The sequence below is a fragment of the Chiloscyllium plagiosum genome, unplaced genomic scaffold, assembly GCF_037043375.1.
Source record: "Chiloscyllium plagiosum isolate Xiang-an unplaced genomic scaffold, Cpla_swu_hap1 HiC_scaffold_7, whole genome shotgun sequence".
NCBI lineage: Eukaryota > Metazoa > Chordata > Chondrichthyes > Orectolobiformes > Hemiscylliidae > Chiloscyllium > Chiloscyllium plagiosum.
In genome coordinates, this window is record NW_028270145.1 from 98,457,094 (window position 1) to 98,477,332 (window position 20,239).

General features: G+C 42.2%; 1 protein-coding gene across 5 annotated transcripts in view; it reads right to left on the bottom strand.

The window, feature by feature from the left end:
• The window catches only part of ptpn4a (protein tyrosine phosphatase non-receptor type 4a), a 363,683-nt gene that overhangs the window by 142,466 nt on the left and 200,978 nt on the right, over positions 1 to 20,239 (bottom strand). For all 5 annotated transcript variants that reach the window (XM_087989323.1, XM_043694230.2, XM_087989326.1 and 2 more), the window contains 3 exons: positions 14,920 to 15,040; positions 14,720 to 14,807; positions 10,075 to 10,163 (listed from right to left, as the gene is read on the bottom strand). In XM_087989323.1, coding sequence (XP_087845449.1) covers positions 10,075 to 10,163; positions 14,720 to 14,807; positions 14,920 to 15,040 — 298 coding nt within the window. The remainder of the gene's footprint in view (positions 1 to 10,074; positions 10,164 to 14,719; positions 14,808 to 14,919; positions 15,041 to 20,239) is intronic.

A 20,239-nucleotide genomic window follows, 5' to 3' on the forward strand; every position in this document is an offset into this window, starting at 1 on the left:
GGAAATGAAAAGTTCAATGAGGTCTGGGGTTTGTATTGGAGCTCAATTTTTTACAATTTACATTAATGACTTACATGAGGGGAGTATGGATTCACAGATGAGGTTTGATAGTTATGAAGACGACTTGAAGAATATGCAGATGAATATAGGAAGGTTAAGAGAGTGGACAAAAATCTGGCAGGTTTTGTTCTTAAGCATTCACAGGAAGTGGGCATTGTTGGTTACACAATTATTTATTGTCCATCCTCAATGTATGGAGAGGTCTATAAGAGTCAGCCACAGTGCTGTGGATCTGGAGTCACATGTAGGCCAGACCATATAAGAGTGGTAGTTTCCTTTTCTGAAGTGGGCGGCACGGTGGCACAGTGGTTATCACTGCTGCCTCGCAGCGCCAGAGACCCGGGTTCAATTCCCGACTCAGGTGACTGACTGTGTGGAGTTTGCACGTTCTCCCCGTGTCTGCGTGGGTTTCCTCCGGGGGCTCTGGTTTCCTCCCACAGTCCAAAGATGTGCAAGTCAGGTGAATTGGCCATGCTAAATTGCCTGTAGTGTTAGGTAAAGGGGTAAATGTAGGGGTATGGGTGGGTTACGCTTCGGCGGGTCGGTGTGGACTTGTTGGGCCGAAGGGCCTGTTTCCACACTGTAAGTAATCTAATCTAATCTAATGAAGGAAATTCACGAACAGATGTTTTTTTACCGATAATCGACAATAATCGACCACAGGTCATCATTAGACTACAGATTTCAGATTTTTATTGAATTCAAACTTCATCTGCCATGGTGATATTCAAATTCTAGTTCCCAGAATAGTTTTAAAATTAGGACAGTGAGGAGAAACATTTTCTCTCAGAGCTGAGGGACTTTAGAATTCTGCCTGTGAATTGGGATTATTGAACATTTTTAAGGCAGAGGTAGAGAACCCTTGCTAGGTAATGGCATCAAAGATCATTAGGATAGATGAGAATGTGGAGTTAGAAATAGACATAGCTCAGCAAAAATCTGATTTATAGCAGGGTAGATTTGAGGGGCCAAATGGCATGCTTTTTTTTGTATCGTATGTTTCTAAGTAACTGGACTGGAGTCACATAGTGACAATGAAGCATCTAAACAAACTGTCTAGCACATTAGTTTTAATGCATTTTACTCAAATAAAATTGGTGCATGGAGATTATAAAAGGCTCCTATGTTTGATTCACTCCATTCAAAGTACTCTAGTTGTACATATAAACACTAAGCAGCTTAAAAAGAAAGACTTAAGATGCACTGTATTACACAAGGAAGACTGAAAGAGACTAATGCGACAATTTATGGGATTCCTTTAAATTAACTGCTCACTTTGTTTGGCATAATGAAAAGAACATCTCTGGTGTAAGGCATCATCTGTAAATGATAAGTACAACATCTATGTCAGCTGAAATCTACAGGGATAACTAGACCAGACCTTTTTTCCCATCGATTGCTTGAAAGGCTGGTGGAACCAGACTCAATAGTAACTTTCAAAAGAAAATCAGATTAATACTTAAACAGGGTAAAAGTGCAGGGCTCTGGGGAAAAGGTTGGGTGGGGAAAGAAGCATGAAGAGATACTTATTTCAGACAGCTGGCGCAGACATGATGGGCCAAAGAATCTCCTGCTGCATTATTTAATAAAATCTAATGGGCGGCACGGTGGCACAGTGGTTAGCACTGCTGCCTCAGAGTGCCAGAGACCTGGGTTCAATTCCCGCCTCAGGCGACTGACTGTGCAAACTCCACACAGACATTCTCCCCGTGTCTGCGTGGGTTTCCTCCGGGTGCTCCGGTTTCCTCCCACAGTCCAAAAAATGTGCAGGTTAGGTGAATTGGCCGTGTTAAATTGCCTGTAGTGTTAGGGGCAGGGGTAAATGTAGGGGAATGGGTCTGGGTGGGTTGCGCTTCGGCAGGTCGGTGTGGACTTGTTGGGCCGAAGGGCCTGTTTCCACACTCTCAGTAACCTAATCTAATCACTGATATGCAAAATCAAAATAACTAAAATCTCATGTTAGAACATCACGTGTAGAGTTAAGGTTTCAAGCAGCCCTGTCAAAGCTGCATAGTACTCTAGACAGATTAATTTTGATGACCACATTTAGGTCTGATCACAAATGCAGAAGGCACACATCTCATTCCTGGAAGTGAATTGAAAGAGCCACAAAGCTCTCCTTATACCCATTTCCCTTTTTTTAACTTTTTAAATAAGGAACAGGTGTATGCTTTCTAATTACGATTTATGTAAGAATGTCAATGATAACATTATCCGGAAGTCAAAATGGTTGGTATGCATGTGTAGATACACCTAAATCAGGTGCCCACGATAGGACAGGCTGCAGGAAGAGTCTGTGACAGTGGCATTAGCACATTCTGTGCACAGTGATGTCATTTTCAGTGCATACTCTGCTGATAAGGGAGTCAGGAAGGTGAAGCTGAGACAGAGGCCATAGTAAGAACAAGAACCAAGATGAGCACTTTGACTATGTTGAGGCCATTTTCTGTCACTTTAAAAGAACAAAGAATAGTCCAGTACAGGAACAGGCTCTTCAGCGCACCAAGACAGCACCAATATATGATGCCTTTTTAAACTAAAAATTTGTCTCTATGTTGTCTGTATCTCATTATGCCCTTGACCCCATTTTTGGGAAATATATCCTAATTCCTCCGCCGTGTCTGCTCCCAGGAGGACCAGTTCCACCACAGAACACACCAGATGGCCTCCTTCTTTAAAGACTGTAATTTCCTTTCCCACGTGGTTGAAGATACCCTCCAGCGCATCTCATCCACGTCTTTCGCCTCCGCCCTCAAATCCCACCCCTCCAACCGCAACAAGGACAGAGCTCCCATGGTCCTCACTTTCCACCCTACCAACCTCCGCATAAACCGTATCAGCCGCCGACATTTCCGCCACCTACAAACTGACCCCACCACCAGGGATATATTTCCCTTCACACCCCTATTCGCTTTCCACAAAGACCATTCCCTTCGTGACTACCTGGTCAGGTCCACACCCCCCAACAACCCACCCTCCCCTCCCGGCCCCCACCCCTGCCACCGCAGGAATTGCAAAACCTGCGCCCACACCACCTCCCTCACCTCCATCCAAGGCCCCAAATGAATCTTCCCCATCCATCAAAGTTTCACTTGCACATTCACCAATGTCATTTATCGTATCCGTTGCTCCCGATACGGTCTCCTCTACATTGGGGTGACTGGACGCCTACTCTCAGAGTGCTTTAGGGAACATCTCCGGGACACCCGCACCAATCAACCACATTGCCCCGTGGGCGAACATTTCAACTCCCCCTCCCACTCTGCCGAGGACAAAGAGGTCCTGGGCCTCCTCCACCACCACTCCCTCAGCACCCGATGCCAGGAGGAAGAACATCTCATCTTCCGCCTCAGAACATTTCAACCCGTGGGCATCAATGTGGACTTCACCAGTTTCCTCATTTCCCCTCCCCCCACCTTACCAGAGTTCCAACCTGCCAGTTCAGCACCATCCTCATGACCTGTCCTACTTGCCAATCTTCCTTCCTACCTATCTGCTCCACCCTCCTCTCCGACCTATCACCTTCATCCCCACCTACATCCACCTATTGTACTCATAGCTGCTTTCTCCCCAGCCCCAACCCCCTCCCATTTACTTCTCCACCGCGGAGACTCCCTGCCTCCTTCCTGATGATTTGGAGTTAAACCTGTTGGACTGTAACCTGGTGTTGTGTGATTTTTAACTTTGTATATCCTTCCTGATGAGAGAATCTAATCTAATCTAAAAAAAAGGGCTTTTGCCCGAAACATCAAATTTTCCTGCTCCTCGGATGCTGCCTGACTACTGTGCTCTTCCAGCATCACTTTAATCTAGACACTGATGTCCAGCATCTGCAGTCCTCACTTTTGCCTATTCATCTATCTGTCAAGGTGCCTCAATATTAATATTGTATCTGCCTCCACCACCTCCTCAGGCAGCACATTCCAGGGACTTACCACCTTCACTGTAAAAATAAACTTGCCTCTCACATCTACTTTAAACTTTCCCCCTTATACTTTAAACCTATGTCTACTATTAATTGACATATCTATCCTGAGATAAAGACTCTGACTATCCATTCTATTAATGCCCCTCAATTTTGTAAAGTTCCCTCACCCTTTGATTTTCAAGCAAAAACAAACCAATTTGTTCAATCTCTCTTCTTAGCTAATACCCACCAAACCAAGCAACATCCTGGTAAACTTTTTCTGTACCTTCTCCAAAGCTGCCATATCCTTCTGGAACTATATACAATATTCTAAATGTGGCCTAACTAAAGTTCTATACAGCTGCAATATGACTTGCCAATTTTTCTACTCTATGCCCCAACCAATGAAGGCAAGCATGCTAGATGCCTTCTTGATTACCTTATCAACTTGTGTTATCACTTTCAAGGAACTGTGGACCTGTTCGGCTAGATCCTTTGTATGGTGATACTACGAAGGCTTCTGACATTTACTGTACAATTCCCTCCTGCATTAGATCTTCCAAAATGCATTTGTCCAGATTAAACTCCATCTGCCATTTCTCTGGCCAAGTCTCCAGCCTATCTATATTCTGCAGTATCCTCTGTCAATCTTCCTCATGATTTGCATTTCCCCCGATCTTTGTGCTGCCCACAAACCTTCTAATCAGATCACTTACATTCTCCTTCAAGTCATTTAGATTACAAACAAATGGGTCTCAGCACTGATCCTTGCAAACACCGCTGGTCACAAATCTCCAATCTGAAAAATACCCTTCCTTCCATCACTACTCTATAAATAAACCAGTTCTGTATCCATCTTTTCAGCTCATCTGATGTGACCTCATCTTTTGTATCCGCCTGCCACAAGGAACCTTGTCAATGGCTTTGCTTAAGTCCATATGGACAACATCTGCTGCCTTGCCCTCAATTACCTTTGTCACTTCCTTAAAGTCCAAGTTTGAGAGACACAACCTTACCCACACAAAGCCATGCTGCCTATCGCTAATAAATCCATATTTTTCTAACTGTGAGTAAATCCTAACCCTAAGAACCACCTTCAATAAATTCCCTACTATTGACCGAAGGCTGACTGGCCTGTAATTTCCCAGATTCTCAGTTGCCCTTCTTAAACAAAAGGAACAATGCTAGCTATTCTACAGTTTTCTGGAACCTCTCCTGTAACTAAAGAAGGTACAAAGATTTCGTACATGGCCCCAGTAATTTCCCCAATGCCTCCCTCAGCATTCTGGATAAACTATCAGGTCCTGGAGACCTGTCTACTTAATGTTTTTTAAAATGTCCAACACCTTCTTTAGATTGAAATTCTCCAGAAAATCAATACACACCTCCCAAGACTCACTATCCACCATGGCTTCTCCCTTGGTGATAATTACCGATCGTAATTATCAGTTAAGGACCTCACTCACTTCCCCCGGCTCCATGCTTAAATCTCCTCCTTTGTTCTTGAGCGGACCTACCCTTTTCCTTAGGTACCCTCTTGCTCCTTATTTTATAACATATCTATACATAAATATCTGTAAATGCCTTAAAATTTTCCTTAATCCTGTTTGTGAAAGATATTGCATGACCTCTTTCAGTCCTAATTCCTTGTCTGAGTTCTTTTCTGCTATTTTTGCATTCTTTGAGGGTTCTGCCTATATTCAGTTTGCTAAACTCTATTTATCCTCCTTTCCCTTTTTGATTAAGTTCTCAAGTTCTTTTGTCATTCAAGGTTCATAAAACTTGCCATCCTTATCCTTAATTTTCACAGGAGCATGCTGGGCCTGAATTCTAATTAATGCAGAAAGAACTATGGATGCTGAAAATCAGAACCAAAAACAGAAATTGCTGGAAAAGCTCAGATGTGGCAGCATCCGTGAAGAAAAATCAGTTGATTTTTCAGGTCTAGGTGATGCTTCCTCTAAACCCTAATCAATTGCCTTTAAAAGATTTCTGCATGCCAGACGTGGATTTACCTTCAAACAGCTGCCTCCAATCCACATTGCCCAGTTCCTGCTGAATATTGTGGTAATTAGCCTTCGCCCAGTTTAGTCCTTTTTCATTTGTAACTTAAAACTCACAGAGATATACGGACACTGTTCCCAAAATGCTCTACCAGTGAAACTTTGATCACCTGCTCTAGTGTGGCTCCTTCCCTCATTGGTCTATGTGCAAATGGTTTCAAAAACTCCATCCTAGACACACCTAACAAATCCCACCCCCGCCTCACCCCACCCCATTCAAGCCCCTGGCATTAAGCAAGCCCATTCAGTATACAGAAAGTCACCCACCACAATTAGCCTATTGATTTTACATTTTTTCATAATCCATGTCTGTTCCATCACCTGCTGGCTGTTGGGAGGCTAAAGTGCAATCCCAAAGTGACTGCATTCTTTTTATTCCTGAGCGCTACCCCATGGCCTTGCACACAAGCCCTCCAAGGTGTCCTCCCTAACTACAGCTGTGATATTTTACTTAATTAGTAATGCAACTTCCCACCTCTTTTATGGACCTTCTCTATCATGCCTCAAACATGACTCTCTTTCAACCAAGTCTCTGTAATAGCTACAACATCATAGTTGTATGTATCAATCCAATCTAAGTTCATCTGCCCTACCTGTCATAGTCCTTGCATTGAAATAAATACACTTCAAACTGTCAGTCCTACCGCATTCAGTAACCTCCATCAGTCCTTCCTCTAGTCTCTGTCTCTTCCTCAGCCACTTTACTTGCTGACTTACTACTCTAGCTCCTATCCTTGTCACACTAAATTCTCCCAAGTGGCATTAATAAACCTGCCCTCCAGTTTAGGTGCAACCTTTCCTTCTTGTACAGTTCCACCTGCCCCAGAACACCATCTGAATGATCCACATGCCTGAAGTCCTCCTTTCTACACCAGCTCTTTAGCCACATGTTTAACTGTTCAACCTTACTATTCTTAACTTCACAGTGTGTGGCACAAGAAATAATCCAGAGATTACAATCCTAGAGTTCCGCATTTCAACTTCCTACCTGACTCCCCTTGCAGGACCATGCTCTCTTTCGGCCTATGTCAGTGGTACCAATATGAACCAAAACCTCTGGCTGCCTATCCATCCTCATCAGAACATCCTGTGCTCACAGACATCTAGGACCCTAGCACCAGGGAGGCAATACACCATCTGAAGTCTTGCTTGTGGGCACATAAATTTCTACCTGTGCCTATAAATATAGATATAGAGTCCACTACCACTACTGCTCACCTGCATTCGACCTTCCCTGCCTTATAACAGTGTCAGTTGTGGTGCCACTAACGTGACTGCTGCTGCTTTCCCCTGAGGCGCTATCTTCCCCCACAGCTGTATTCAAAATGGTATGCCTGTTGGAGAGGGGAATGTCCACAGGGGCCTTCTGCACTGCCTGCCCACTACTCATTTTCCTAGTGGTCACCCAACTCATCTCAACAGGAGTAGCTCCTAATGGTGGTGTGAGCAGCTTGTTAATAGTGCCATACAAAACATTCTCAGCCTCATGGATGCCCATAGTGAGTCTACTTGCAACTCTTGGCACTCCATGTGGCAAATCAGGAGCAGCAGCTGAACACACTTCCTGCTTACACCACCATGAACAGTGGTGCCCCTGATTTCCCACATATTGCAGGAGGAGAATTCCAAGGGATCCAGTTCTTCTGCCACTTTGAACTTTGTCAACTAAATCAACCTTATCAACTACAAACAACTTAGCAACTGATTGATGACAAGAGGATAAGGTTGCACAAAGGTAGAAAGTGAGGACTGCAGGTGCTGGAGATCAGTAGAGTGTGTGCCTGACCTGTTGTGCTTTTCCAGCACCACATTCAACTCTTGTCACCAAACTAGGGCGTCTCACTCCTGCAGTCCATTCTTAGTGGACTACAACTACAAAAGTACTTTATCTCTCTTCGGACATTACTCACTCTGTCTGCAAACCTCATTCCTGAGCAGCCAAGTGTATGTCATTTTTTGAGTGGTGACATCACCTCCAGAGCTCTGCCCCTAAATTCAGCTCCATGCTGCTGCTGCTCATCACCAGGTTCACTCTGACTGACCCCACTACTAGGCATTTATCCTGATCACTCCCAAGAGCGTTCTGACTGACCCCACTCAACTATTAATCCTGCTGTTTATCCCTATGTTCATTCTGACTGACCCCTCTGTTTAGGTATTTATACTACTGCTGTTGCTGTACACCCGCAGGCCCACTCACTGACTGCTCCCATTCCTCAGGCATTTACTCTGCTGCCGCTGTTCACACCCAGGTTTGCTTGGCTTACCCCAATGAGATTTTCTTTGAATCTGTGCAAACTTTAGACCACCTAAAGTGATTGTTGTATTAATTATAGGGTAAAAACATCCAAGGACCACACTAGTTATCAAACAAAACTACTGCTTCTCACATTGACAAAACTGTCTTTGCATACGGTTATCATTTCCAGTGCAGAGTGGGCCATCCAGTTTTGTTCCTTTTATCAGACTTTGAAGTAGACACATGTACCTGAGCAGCTCACGCAACCATTTCAGAGGGCAGTTAAGTGTCAACTACATTGTCATGATGTAGAGGATTAGATTAGATTAGATTCCCTATGGTGTGGATACAGGCCCTTTGGCCCAACAAGTCCACACTGACCCTCGAAAGAGTAACCCACCCAGACCCATTTCCCTCTGACTAATGCACCTAACACTATGGGCAATTTAGCATGGCTAATTCACCTGACCTGCACATCTTCAGATTGTGGGAGGAACCAGAGCACTGGGAGGAAACCCACACAGACAGTCGCCCGAGGCTGGAATCGAACCAGTGTCCTTGGCGCTGTGAGGTAGCAGTGCTAACTACTGAGCCACCGTGCCTCCCTGAAGGGGACGGTGTTGGACTGGGGTGGACAAAGTTAAAAATCACACAACACCTGGTTATAGTCCAACATTGGAGCATTCCGAAAGCTAGTGCTTCCAAATAAACCTGTTGGACTATAACCAGGTGTTGTGTGATTTTTAACTTTAATCATATTGTTAGACAGACCAGATTAGAATGGCAGATTTTCCTTCCCTAAAGATTTTGTACTATAATGGTCAATGGTTTCATAGTTACCATCAGTAGTTTTATTTAAGGTTGTGGATTATAAGTCCAGGAACAGTACCTCTCTGCCACCACCCTCACCTTGCACAATAAGGCACCCCAAGCACTTCACAGAAGTATAAGATTACAACAATTCTTGAAATATCATCGAGTTGCAAAGAAACAAAGGCATAACTCAAATCATGGGCGAAGTGCATTGTAAATGAAATTTGTTGTTTTGCCAGTGTTCAAGGCCAATGTTTTAAGGGAAGACAGATGAGAACTTTTTAAGCCATGGGAGATGTGATCCAAGGGATGATTTTTAAATTGTATTTGACAGTAAATTACATTGACAAAAAGTAAAAAAAAAATTAGTCAAACAGCAAATAGGAAAAAAAAGTTTAAATAGGAAAAGGCAAATTTTAGGATTGATATGAGTAAATAATTTTTCATACAGAGCAAACCATTATATAGAAGACTCTCAGATACAGTACTGGAGAAAAATAAAACATGGAACTGCTCACATAATATGATGTTGCCAGAAGTCAACTTATGTTCCTCTAGGTAGAGGAACTGTGGCTAACTTTTTTCATCCATGATTATCTCAACGTAAAGTAGAGCAATGCTATGTTAGTGTATTTTGAATATTCTTCCTGAGATTTAATTAAAGAAATTCTTTGACTCGACTTACTTGTTGAGAAAACATTCTTGGTTGAACATAATATATACATTACCTCATAATTTAAGGCTATTAATTTTCAAATAGATAATTTTATGACTCTACAAATTCTTTAACAGAAGATTCCAAAGGGGGAAAGAAAGCGTCTCTTTAAGACAAAATTGTGAACCAACTTCCTTTCCTTGGAAAGCCTTTAATAAGGTGCTACAGTGAAGCATCAAAAAAAAAGAATGTCAGCCAAAGAAAGAAAGATTAAGGAAGGGTGATCAAAAGGCTTTAACAAAAGCAGGTCTTAAAATGGGAGGTAGCGAGCTCTTACCATGGAAAGTAGTTGATTCGTACCCTGCCCTTGTAAATTACAATTCCACTTGACAGCACACCAATCATAATTTCTGTGTTGCTTTGATCCTTAAAAACAGAATAATTTCACATCAAATTGTGTATATTTGCCTCTAGATATATTATCGTTCATCTCATTAGTAAAACTATGAAATTATCAAAATTCCAAACAGTGACGTGAATCAAGACAAACCTGTAATAACGTTTTATTTTTGAGGTCAGAGATAATATTCTCAATAATAGATAATTAAACACCACAAATTCTCAGGCCTTATCGCTACTGAGGACGCTTGTGCAACATGCAGCATCTCTGAAATGTTGTCTTTATGAATGCTGAATAAGAATGCTGCTGTAGGTAGGACGTTGTGAAACTTAAAAGTGTTCAGAAAAGATTTACAAGGGTTGGAGGGTTTGATCTATAGGGAGAGGCTGAATACACTGTGGTTATTTTCCCTGGAGCATTGGAGGTTGAGGGGTAACCTTACAGAGTATAAGATCATGAGGGGCATTGATAGGGTGAATAGACAAGTCTTTTCCCCAGGGTGGGTGAGTCCAAAACTAGAAGGCATAGGTTTAAGGTGAGAGGGGAAAGATTTAAAAGGGACCTAACAGGCAACGTTGTTTTACGCAGAGGGTGGTGAGTTTATGGAATGAACTGCCAGGGGATGTGTTGGAGGCTGGTAAATTACCATATTTAAAAGATGTCTGGATGGGTATATGAATAAGGAGGATTCAGAGGGATATGGGCCAAATGCTGGCAAATGAGACTAGATTTATTTAGGATATCTGGTCAGCATGGAAGAGTTCGACTGAAGTGTCTGTTTCTATGCTGTATATCTCTCCGAGTCTACGAATATACATCCAGGGAAGAGAATAGAACTGGAATTAAATAGTTCCCTATTAATGAAACTGACTATACCCTTCAGTAATGCCAACTTGCTCTGGGAGAAACAACAGGACAAACTTAGACTCCCTCAACGTCAAATCCAAGAAGCAACAGCTGTATAAAAGAGATCCCAGGAATCTGGATGGACACATGAAAAGGAAGGGTTCAGAGGAATATGAGCCAAGTGCTGGCAAATGCGACTAGGTCAGACTGGGCTGTCTGGTGGCATGGACAAGTTGGACCGAAGGCTCTGTTTCTGTGCTGTACATTTCAATGAGGTTAGATTACTGTTGGAATATTGCGTGCAATTCTGGTCTCCTTCCTATCGAAAGATGTTGTGAAACTTGAAAGGGCTCAGAAAAGATTCACAAGGATGTTGCCAGGGTTGGAGGATTTGAGCTAAAGGGAGAGGTTGAATAGCTAATAGCATGCTGGCCTTCATAACAAGAGGGATTGAGTATTGAAGCAAAGAGGTTCTTCTGCAGCTGTACAGGGCCCTGGTGAGACCACACCTGGAGTACTGTGTGCAGTTCTGGTCTCCAAATTTGAGGAAAGACATTCTGGCTATTGAGGGAGTGCAGTGTAGGCTCACGAGGTCAATTCCTGGAATGGCGGGATTACCTTACACTGAAAGACTGAAGCGACTGGGCTTGTATACCCTTGAGTTTAGAAGATTGAGAGGGGATCTGATTGAGACATATAAGATTATTAAAGGATTGGACACTCTGGAGGCAGGAAACATGTTTCCGCTGATTGGTGAGTGCTGAACCAGAGGACATAGCTTAAAAATATGGGGTAGACCATTTAGGACAGAGATGAGGAGAAACTTCTTTACCCAGAGAGTGGTGGCTGTGTGGAATGCTCTGCCTCAGAAGGCAGTGGAGGCCCAGTCTCTGGATTCATTTAAGAAAGAGTTGGATAGAGCTCTCAAGGATTGTGGAATCAAGGGTTATGGAATAAGGCAGGAACAGGATACTGATTAAGGATGATCAGCCATGATTATATTGAATGGTGATGCAGGCTCGAAGGGCAGAATGGCCTACTCCTGCACCTATTGTCTATTGAATAGGCTGGGGCTGTTTTCCCTGGAGGTTCGGAGACTAAGGGGTGACCTTATGGAGGTTTACAAAATTATGAGGGGCATGGATAGGATAAATAGACAAAGTCTTTTCCCTGGGGTCAGGGAGTCCAGAACTAGAGGGCATAGGTTTAGGATGAGAGGGAAAAGATATAAAAGAGACCTAAGGGCAACTTTTTCACGCAGAGGGTGGTACGTGTATGGAATGAGCTGCCAGAGGATGTGGTGGAGGCTAGTACAATTGCAACATTTAAGAAGCATTTGGATAGGTATATGAATAGGAAGGGTTTGGAGGGATATGGACCAGGTGCTGGCAGGTGGGACTAGATTGGGTTGGGATATCTGGTCGGCATGGACGGGTTGGACTGAAGTGTCTGTTTGTGCTGTACACCTCTATGACTTTATGACTCTATGGGGTCCCATCTGAAAGAGGAGATGTCAGTCAACAGTTCACAAAATGCAGGGTGTGACCTCAAATATAAGCAATCACGTTCACCACTAAAAAATTGCTTTGTAGAACTGAGAGAATCAAATTAACAAATCTAAATTAAAACACCAGGCATTTTATATTCATCAGTATTTCAAATCAGGATGTTTCTGAATCTGGACAATTTAACACAGCTATCCATAAGTGTTGATTATCATGGATATATTATCTCCTTTTTGATTTTTAACCACATACGTGTCTTACATAGTCAGTGGTCTAATTAAAATACACACCACTGGCAATGGGTTAAGATACTTTAATTTTAGGTTAGAACATAACTACATTATTAAACCTCCATATACGGAGCTCAGATCCAACTGTTTCTAAAACTGCCATGAAAAGTATTGCATGTATCACATTTTCCTAAATAAGATTATTTCCAAGTACAAATCTTAGCTTTCTTAAATGCAATGATTGTGCTTGAGGCAAGGTGGCTTCACAATAGCCTAATAACCATCTAACTATAGACAGATGACTTGCCAAGATCCAAATCTGGTTAATCACATTTCTATTTGGTAAATTCAAAGAAAATGAGAGAAAAAGCTGTTAGGCTCTTGGATCTCAACATTCATATCTGTGCAATATAATGCATGTACATTTTTAACCTCTTTTGCTTGCATTTGTTGAGGAATGTTGAAGCAAACAGCACTTTATTACTGAATTAGATATTTGCAAAGTAAATATGTGTGATACACTTTATTGGTAACACTCTAATGAAAGCAAGCCAGTTTGAATTATAATTAACACGGGCTTAAAATGATGCAGTTGTAGCTACATTTGTGGCAATTTTTATTGGACAACACTAATCTAACAAAGAATTAATTGCATGGAGAGTCACCAATTTACTGTTTTGTGGTTCTACATACTGGTAAACCAAAATTAATCATCAATCAATTTAACTTGACTGTAATCTCTCCCTGAACCATCACACCAAATATCATATAAAGCATCCTTCATTTTGGCTAACTGAAAGTTGAAGGACCAAATAAATACAGAAAATTTATGAATAGGAGATGGCCATTCAGCCTTTCAAGCTTGCTCTACCACTCAACATCATGATGGCTACTCATCCAAATGCAGAACCATGTTCCCACTTTCTCCCCACACCATTTGATCCCTTTAGATACAATAATTATATCTAACTCCTTGAAAAGATTCAATAATTTGGCGTCAACTGCATTTTGTGACAGAGAATTCCACAAGCTCACCACTGGGCGGCAGGGTGGCCCAGTGGTTAGCACTGCTGCCTCACAGCGCCAGAGACCCGGGTTCATTTCCCGCCTCAGGCGACTGACTGTGTGGAGTTTGCACGTTCTCCCCGTGTCTGCGTGGGTTTCCTCCGGGTGCTCCGGTTTCCTCCCACAGTCCAAAGATGTGCAGGTCAGGTGAATTGGCCATGCTAAATTGCCCGTAGTGTTAGGTAAGGGGTAAATGTAGGGGTATGGGTGGGTTGCGCTTCGGCGTCGGTGTGGACTTGTTGGGCTGAAGGGCCTGTTTCCACACTGTAATGTAATCTAATCTAATCTCTGGGTGAAGAAACGTCGCATCTAGGACCTAAATGGCCTAACCAATATCATGCTGATGTGACCCCTGGTTCTGGACTCACCAGTCTTCAAAAACATCCTTCCTCCATTTACACCATCTAGTTCTGTTAGAATTTTATAGGTTTCTGTGAGAGCCTCTTCATTCTTCCAAACTCCAGTGAATACTGTTCTAACATTTCCAGTCTCTTTTCATATATCAGTCCTGTCCTTACAGGAAGCAGTTTAGTAAACCTTTGTTGTACTCCTTCCATAGCCAGGACATCCTTCCTCAGATAAGGAGACCAAAACTACATACAATACTCCAGATATGGTTCACCAAGGATCTGCACAAGTGCAATAAGACATTCCTACTCCTGTACTCAAATCCTTTTGCTATGAAAGCAAACTTCCCATTTGCCTTCTTCATCACCTGCATGCTTACTCTCAGCAATTAGAAAAGTCTTTCAATTCAGCTCATGATCACACTATTTAGCAGAGTTGGTAAGCATATGAACACTTAGTAGGTGACGCACAAATTAACTTGACAAGTGTAATGTTTTAAATTAACTGAACTTTGCAGAGTAAAGATGAATGCAATTTTCCTTAATGGGATATCTGGAAGACAAGTGAATGGATCAGATTTAAACTTACCCTTGCGTAGTGCAATTCAACTCCATATAGTTCTAAGCTTCGTGCCGTGTTTAGGTAATTAAATTCTGATTCCGCAGGAGATAGTCCTCTGTCATTTTTTAAAAAAAGCACATTTATATTACACAGTCAAACACAAATGTTTCAAAACATTAAAAACAATATTGACTGGAATAAATAGAATATGGATGATAATAACTTACTTGTGTTGCTGATGCAATTTTGCTATTTCTTTTTCAAAATCTTGAGGCTGGTTGGAGATAAAGGAATAATCGGCGAGGTAGCCTGGCAAGTGCTCTGATATGTTGTAATCTCCCAGTTCAGCTTCAAAAATAATCAATTTCAAAAATTAGAATTTGTCCCAAACTAAGCAGTTACAAAGATAATATAATTGACATTGAAAAACAATAATCACCAAGGCTAATGGAATGCTGGCCTTTATGTCTAAAGAACTGGAGTATAAGAATGCAAAAGTTATGCTATATTTATATATAACTTCAGTTAGATCCCACTTGGAGTACTGAGAGCAGATGATTTTGATTGGATTTGTTTTGATTTTTTTATTGTTACATGTATTAAAGTAAAGTGAAAGGTTTCATTTCGCGTGCAGTATAGGCAGAGCATGACATACAAAGATCATAGAGTGAATGAACAGAGCGAGTAATACAAAATTAAGGCTGCAAGATTAACATTAGATTTGAAATCTGAGAGATCCATTCAGAAGTCTAATAATAGCGGAAAGCTATTCTTGAACCTGTTGTACATATGTTTTAGCATTTGTATCTTCAGACTGACAGAAGAGGTTGGAAGAGATTGTAACTGGGGTGGGAGGGGTCTTTGATGATGTCAACTGCTTTCCACAGCAACAAGTAGTGTAGATGGAGTCAATTGGTGGAAGGTTGGCTTGCATGATGATCTGGGCTGTGTTCACAACTTTCTGTAGTTTCTTACACCCCTGGGTAGATCAGTTGCTGTACCAAGCTGTGATGATTCTAGGTAGAATGCTTTCTATGGTGCATCTGTAAATGTTGGTGAGGGTCCTTATGGACAGCCAAATTTCCCTGGGCCTCCTAAGGAAGAAAAGATGTTGATGCATCTTCTTGACTGTTGCATCCAAGTGAGTGGTTAAAGGCAAATAGTTGGTGATTGTCACTCTCAGGAATTTGACACTGGACCATCTCCACCTTAGTTCTATTGATATAGATACCTCTTCCTTGCTTCTTGAAGTCAAGGATCAGCTCTTTTATTTTCATAGAATCCCTACAGTGTGGAAACAGGCCGTTCGACCCAACCAGTCCAAACCAACCTTCCGAAGATTAACCCACCCAAACGCAATCCCCTACCCTATATTTTAACCATGACTGATGCACCTAACCGACACATCCCTGAACACGATGGGCAATTTAGCATGGTCAATTCATCTAACCTGCACATCTTTGGACTTTGGGAGGAAACCAGAGAACCTGATGGAAACCCACATAGACACTGAGAGAATGTGGAAATCCTGGTACTGTGAGGCAGCAGTGCTAACCATTGAGCCACTGTGCTGACCTTGCAGTTTTGTTGACATTGAGGAAGAGATTGTTATGTTGGTACAACGTCATCAAGTACTCTTTCCCGTATTCTGTCTTGTCATTGTTCGATACACAGCCTATAATAGTGGTGTTGTCAGCGAACTTGTAGATGGAGTTCAGAAGAAATTTGGCCACACAGTTGTGAGTGTATAGAGAATATAGTAGGGGGCTGAGTACACATACTTTGAAGATTGTTGACGATTGATGTGGTGGAGATACTGTTGCCTATCTTCATTGGTTGCGGTCTGTGGGTCAGAAGGTCAAGGATCCAGTTGCAGAGCATAAAGTCATAAGGACGTACAGCACAGAAACAGACCCTTCGGTCCAACTAGTCCATGCCAACCCGATCGAGTTCCACCTGACAATACCCGGCCCATATCCCCTCCAAACCCATCCTATTCAGATATCCATCCAGATGCCTTTTAAATGTTGCAGTTGTACCAGCCTCCACCACTTCCTCTGACAGCTCATTCCATACACGTACCATCCTCTGCATGAAAAAGTTGCCCCATAGGTCTCTTTTATATCTTTCCCCTCAGATGCTAAACCTATGCCCTCAACCTCGCCAGGGAAAAGACTTTGTCTATTTATCCTATCCATGCGCCTGATGATTTTATAAACTTCTATAAAGGTCTTGGATGTGGAGATTAGTTTGGTTGGGATTATAGTCTTAAAGGCAGAGCTGTAGTCAACAAGTAGAATCTTGACAAAGGTATCATTATTATCCTCATGTTCCAGGAATGAATGTAGGGCCAGGGAAATGGCATCAGCCATGGACCGGTTGCACCAGTAGGCAAATTGTAAAGCATTGAGGCAGGTTGGGAGGTTACAGTTCATTAACTTCACTAACACCTTTCACCTTGACCTCAAATTCACCTGGATAATCTCTGACACCTCCCTTCCCTTCCTGGACCTCTCCATCTCTGTTGAATGACTAACAACGGCCATCTACTACATACCCATGGACTCCCACAGCTACCTGACTACACCACCTCCCAACCTTCCTCTGTAAAAACGCCATCCCTTATATTCCCAGTTTTGGACTCCCCCACACTTGGAAAAAGACCTTGGCCATTCACCCTATCCATCCTTTCTACAAAGTCACCCTTCAGCCTCTGATAATCCAGGGAAAAAACATCCCAGGCTTTTCGGCCTCTCCTTATAACTCAAACTATACAGTCCTGGCAATACCATTGTAAAATCTTTTCTGCGCCCTTTCAAGTTAACAACGTACTAGAAGGGTGACTAGAATTGTATGCTGCATTCTACAAGTGACTTCACCAATGTCCTGTGAGCTACAACATAATGTCCTAACTCCTCCTCAATATTCTGATCAATGAAGGCAAGTGTGTCAAACATGTTGACCATAAACACTAATTCATTACAGACCTGGGATGGAAATTGAAACCTTTGCTGCATATGTAGATCACCTAATTGCTGTAAACCCACTGACTCGCTGAAGACGAGTGACAGATTTTATACACAATTAAAGTTTAAATTCCTTGATGTGTTGGATGGTGAGAATAACTAGGAGAAAGCGAGGACTGCAGATGCTAGAAGTCAGAGTTGAGATTGTGGTGCTGGAAAAGCACAACAGGTCAGGCAACATCCAAGGAGCAGGAGAATCGACATTTCGGGCAGTTTCTGGATGAAAGGCTTATGCCTGTAATGTCGATTGTCCTGCTCCTTGGGTGTGGCCTGACCTGCTGTGCTTTTCCAGCAACACACTCTCGACTGGTGAGAATAATTGCCTAATTTTGATTAGCGTATCCAATTTTTGTATTAAGATGGTACAGATATTTGTTTTTTAGAATACGAACATAGAACATAACAGCGCAGTACAGGCCGTCGGCCCTCGATGTTGCACCGACCTGTCATACCAATCTGAAGTCCATCTAACCTACACTATTCCATGTACAACCACATGCTTGTCCAATGACGACTTAAATGTACTTAAAGTTGGCGAATCTACTACCGTTGCAGGCAAAGCATTCCATACCCTTACTACTCGGAGTAAAGAAACTACCTCTGACATCTGTCCTATAACTATCACCCCTCAATTTAAAGCTATGCCCCCACAGGCTCGCCGACACCATACTTGGAAAAAGGCTCTCCCTGTCCACCCTATCTAACCCTCTGATTATCTTTTATGTCTCTATTAAGTCACCTCTCAACCTTCCTCTCTCCAACGAAAACAGCCTCAAGTCCCTCAGCCTTTCCTTCTAAGACCTTCCCTCCATACCAGGCAACATCCTAGTAAATCTCCTCTGCACCCTTTCCAAAGCTTCCACCTCCTTCTTATAATGCGGTGACCAGAACTGTACACAATACTCCAAGTGTGGCCGTACCAGAGTTTTGTATAGCTGTAGCATAACCTCATGGTTCCGGAACTCGATGGATGGAATAACTATGAAATCCATTTTAAGTTATATTTTACTGTTTTACAAAACTGGTTTTGACAAAGCACAGAAAGATATGCAGCACTACCAAGAAGAGAAAAGACAAGTTAAACAGTGTGATTAACAAATGGAGCTAACTAGATCGCTCATGTTATAGAAAACAGAAGTCAGCCTTTTGTAAAAACATTGTCTAAAAACTTTCTACAGCATAAATATAACTCATTTATAACTAAAGGAAACAACTTTATAACTGAGTACAATGTCAAGTCTAAGTCTGGAGTTTGATCAGTAAGGAATTAGGTGAATGGGGAAGGGGTTTGTTTGCTTGCATTGCATTTGCTTCCATCCATCTTGCCCTATAGCCATTGCTTCTTACTCCACTACAGGGGTAGGAGCTGGGAGACAAGCCACAGCAGTCCTGCAACACAGTGGTCATGGAGTCAATGCTATAATATATAACTTTAATTCAGGCACTATTTAAACGGACAACGTGCTTGCCGACATTTATAAAAACATAAGATGCAAGCTAACACAGTATACATATTATTAAAATTATTCAAAGTTAGCCCAAGTAAGTGACATAAATTTGGTTTATAAGTTGGGGGCGGCATGGTGTCTCAGTGGTTAGCCCTGCTGCCTCACAGCACCAGGGACCCAGATTCGATTCCTGCCTCGGATGACTGTCTGTGTGGAGTTTGCACATTCTCCCGGTGCCTGTGTGGGTTTCCTCTCACAGTCCAAAGATGTGCAGGTCAGGTGCAATAGTTAGGGGAATTTGTCTGGGTGGGTTACTCTTCGGACGGTCGGTGTGGACTTGTTGGGTCGAAGGGCCTGTTCCATACAGAGGGTATCTAATCTAAATTGCACAGGAATTAAATAAAAACGCTAGTCGGAGAGTTTTAATGTTATCTCAATGGAAGACTAGATTTGTATAGATTCCAGAATTAACCAAAACTTCAAAGTAAATGAAATCAACAAAACTGAGAGAAAAATTATTGCATACAATAGTTACCACAAGATAATAATGAGAGAAACTTTGAAAAATGTGAAAAATTTTAAAAAGCATTAGCAAATAGGGTCTTCAACAGGATCAGAGGGAAGTTGAGCATTTTTTTTTTTTACAGTATTACTTCAAAGGTTGGAAAGAGAAAGATGCAGAATTTCAGAATTATGAGATGATGTGGAGATGCCGGTATTGGACTGGGGTGTACAAAATTAAAAAATCACACAACACCAGGTTATAGTCCAACACGTTTATTTGGAAGTAATAGCTTTTGGAGCGCTGCTGCTGAAGAAGCAACGCTCCAAAAGCTAATGCTTACAAATAAACCTTTGGACCAGAACCTGGTGTTGTGTGATTTTTAACCTAGAATTATGAGAAACACACAACTTGTTTCCAATTTGTACAATACATGAAAGCGAAAGAGAGACACACACATACATACACACACACACACACAGAGTGCGAGCAGGAGAGAGAGAGAGACATACACAGAGAGACTCAGAGAGAAAAACAGAGAGGGGGAGAGATAGATAGAGAAACACAGTGA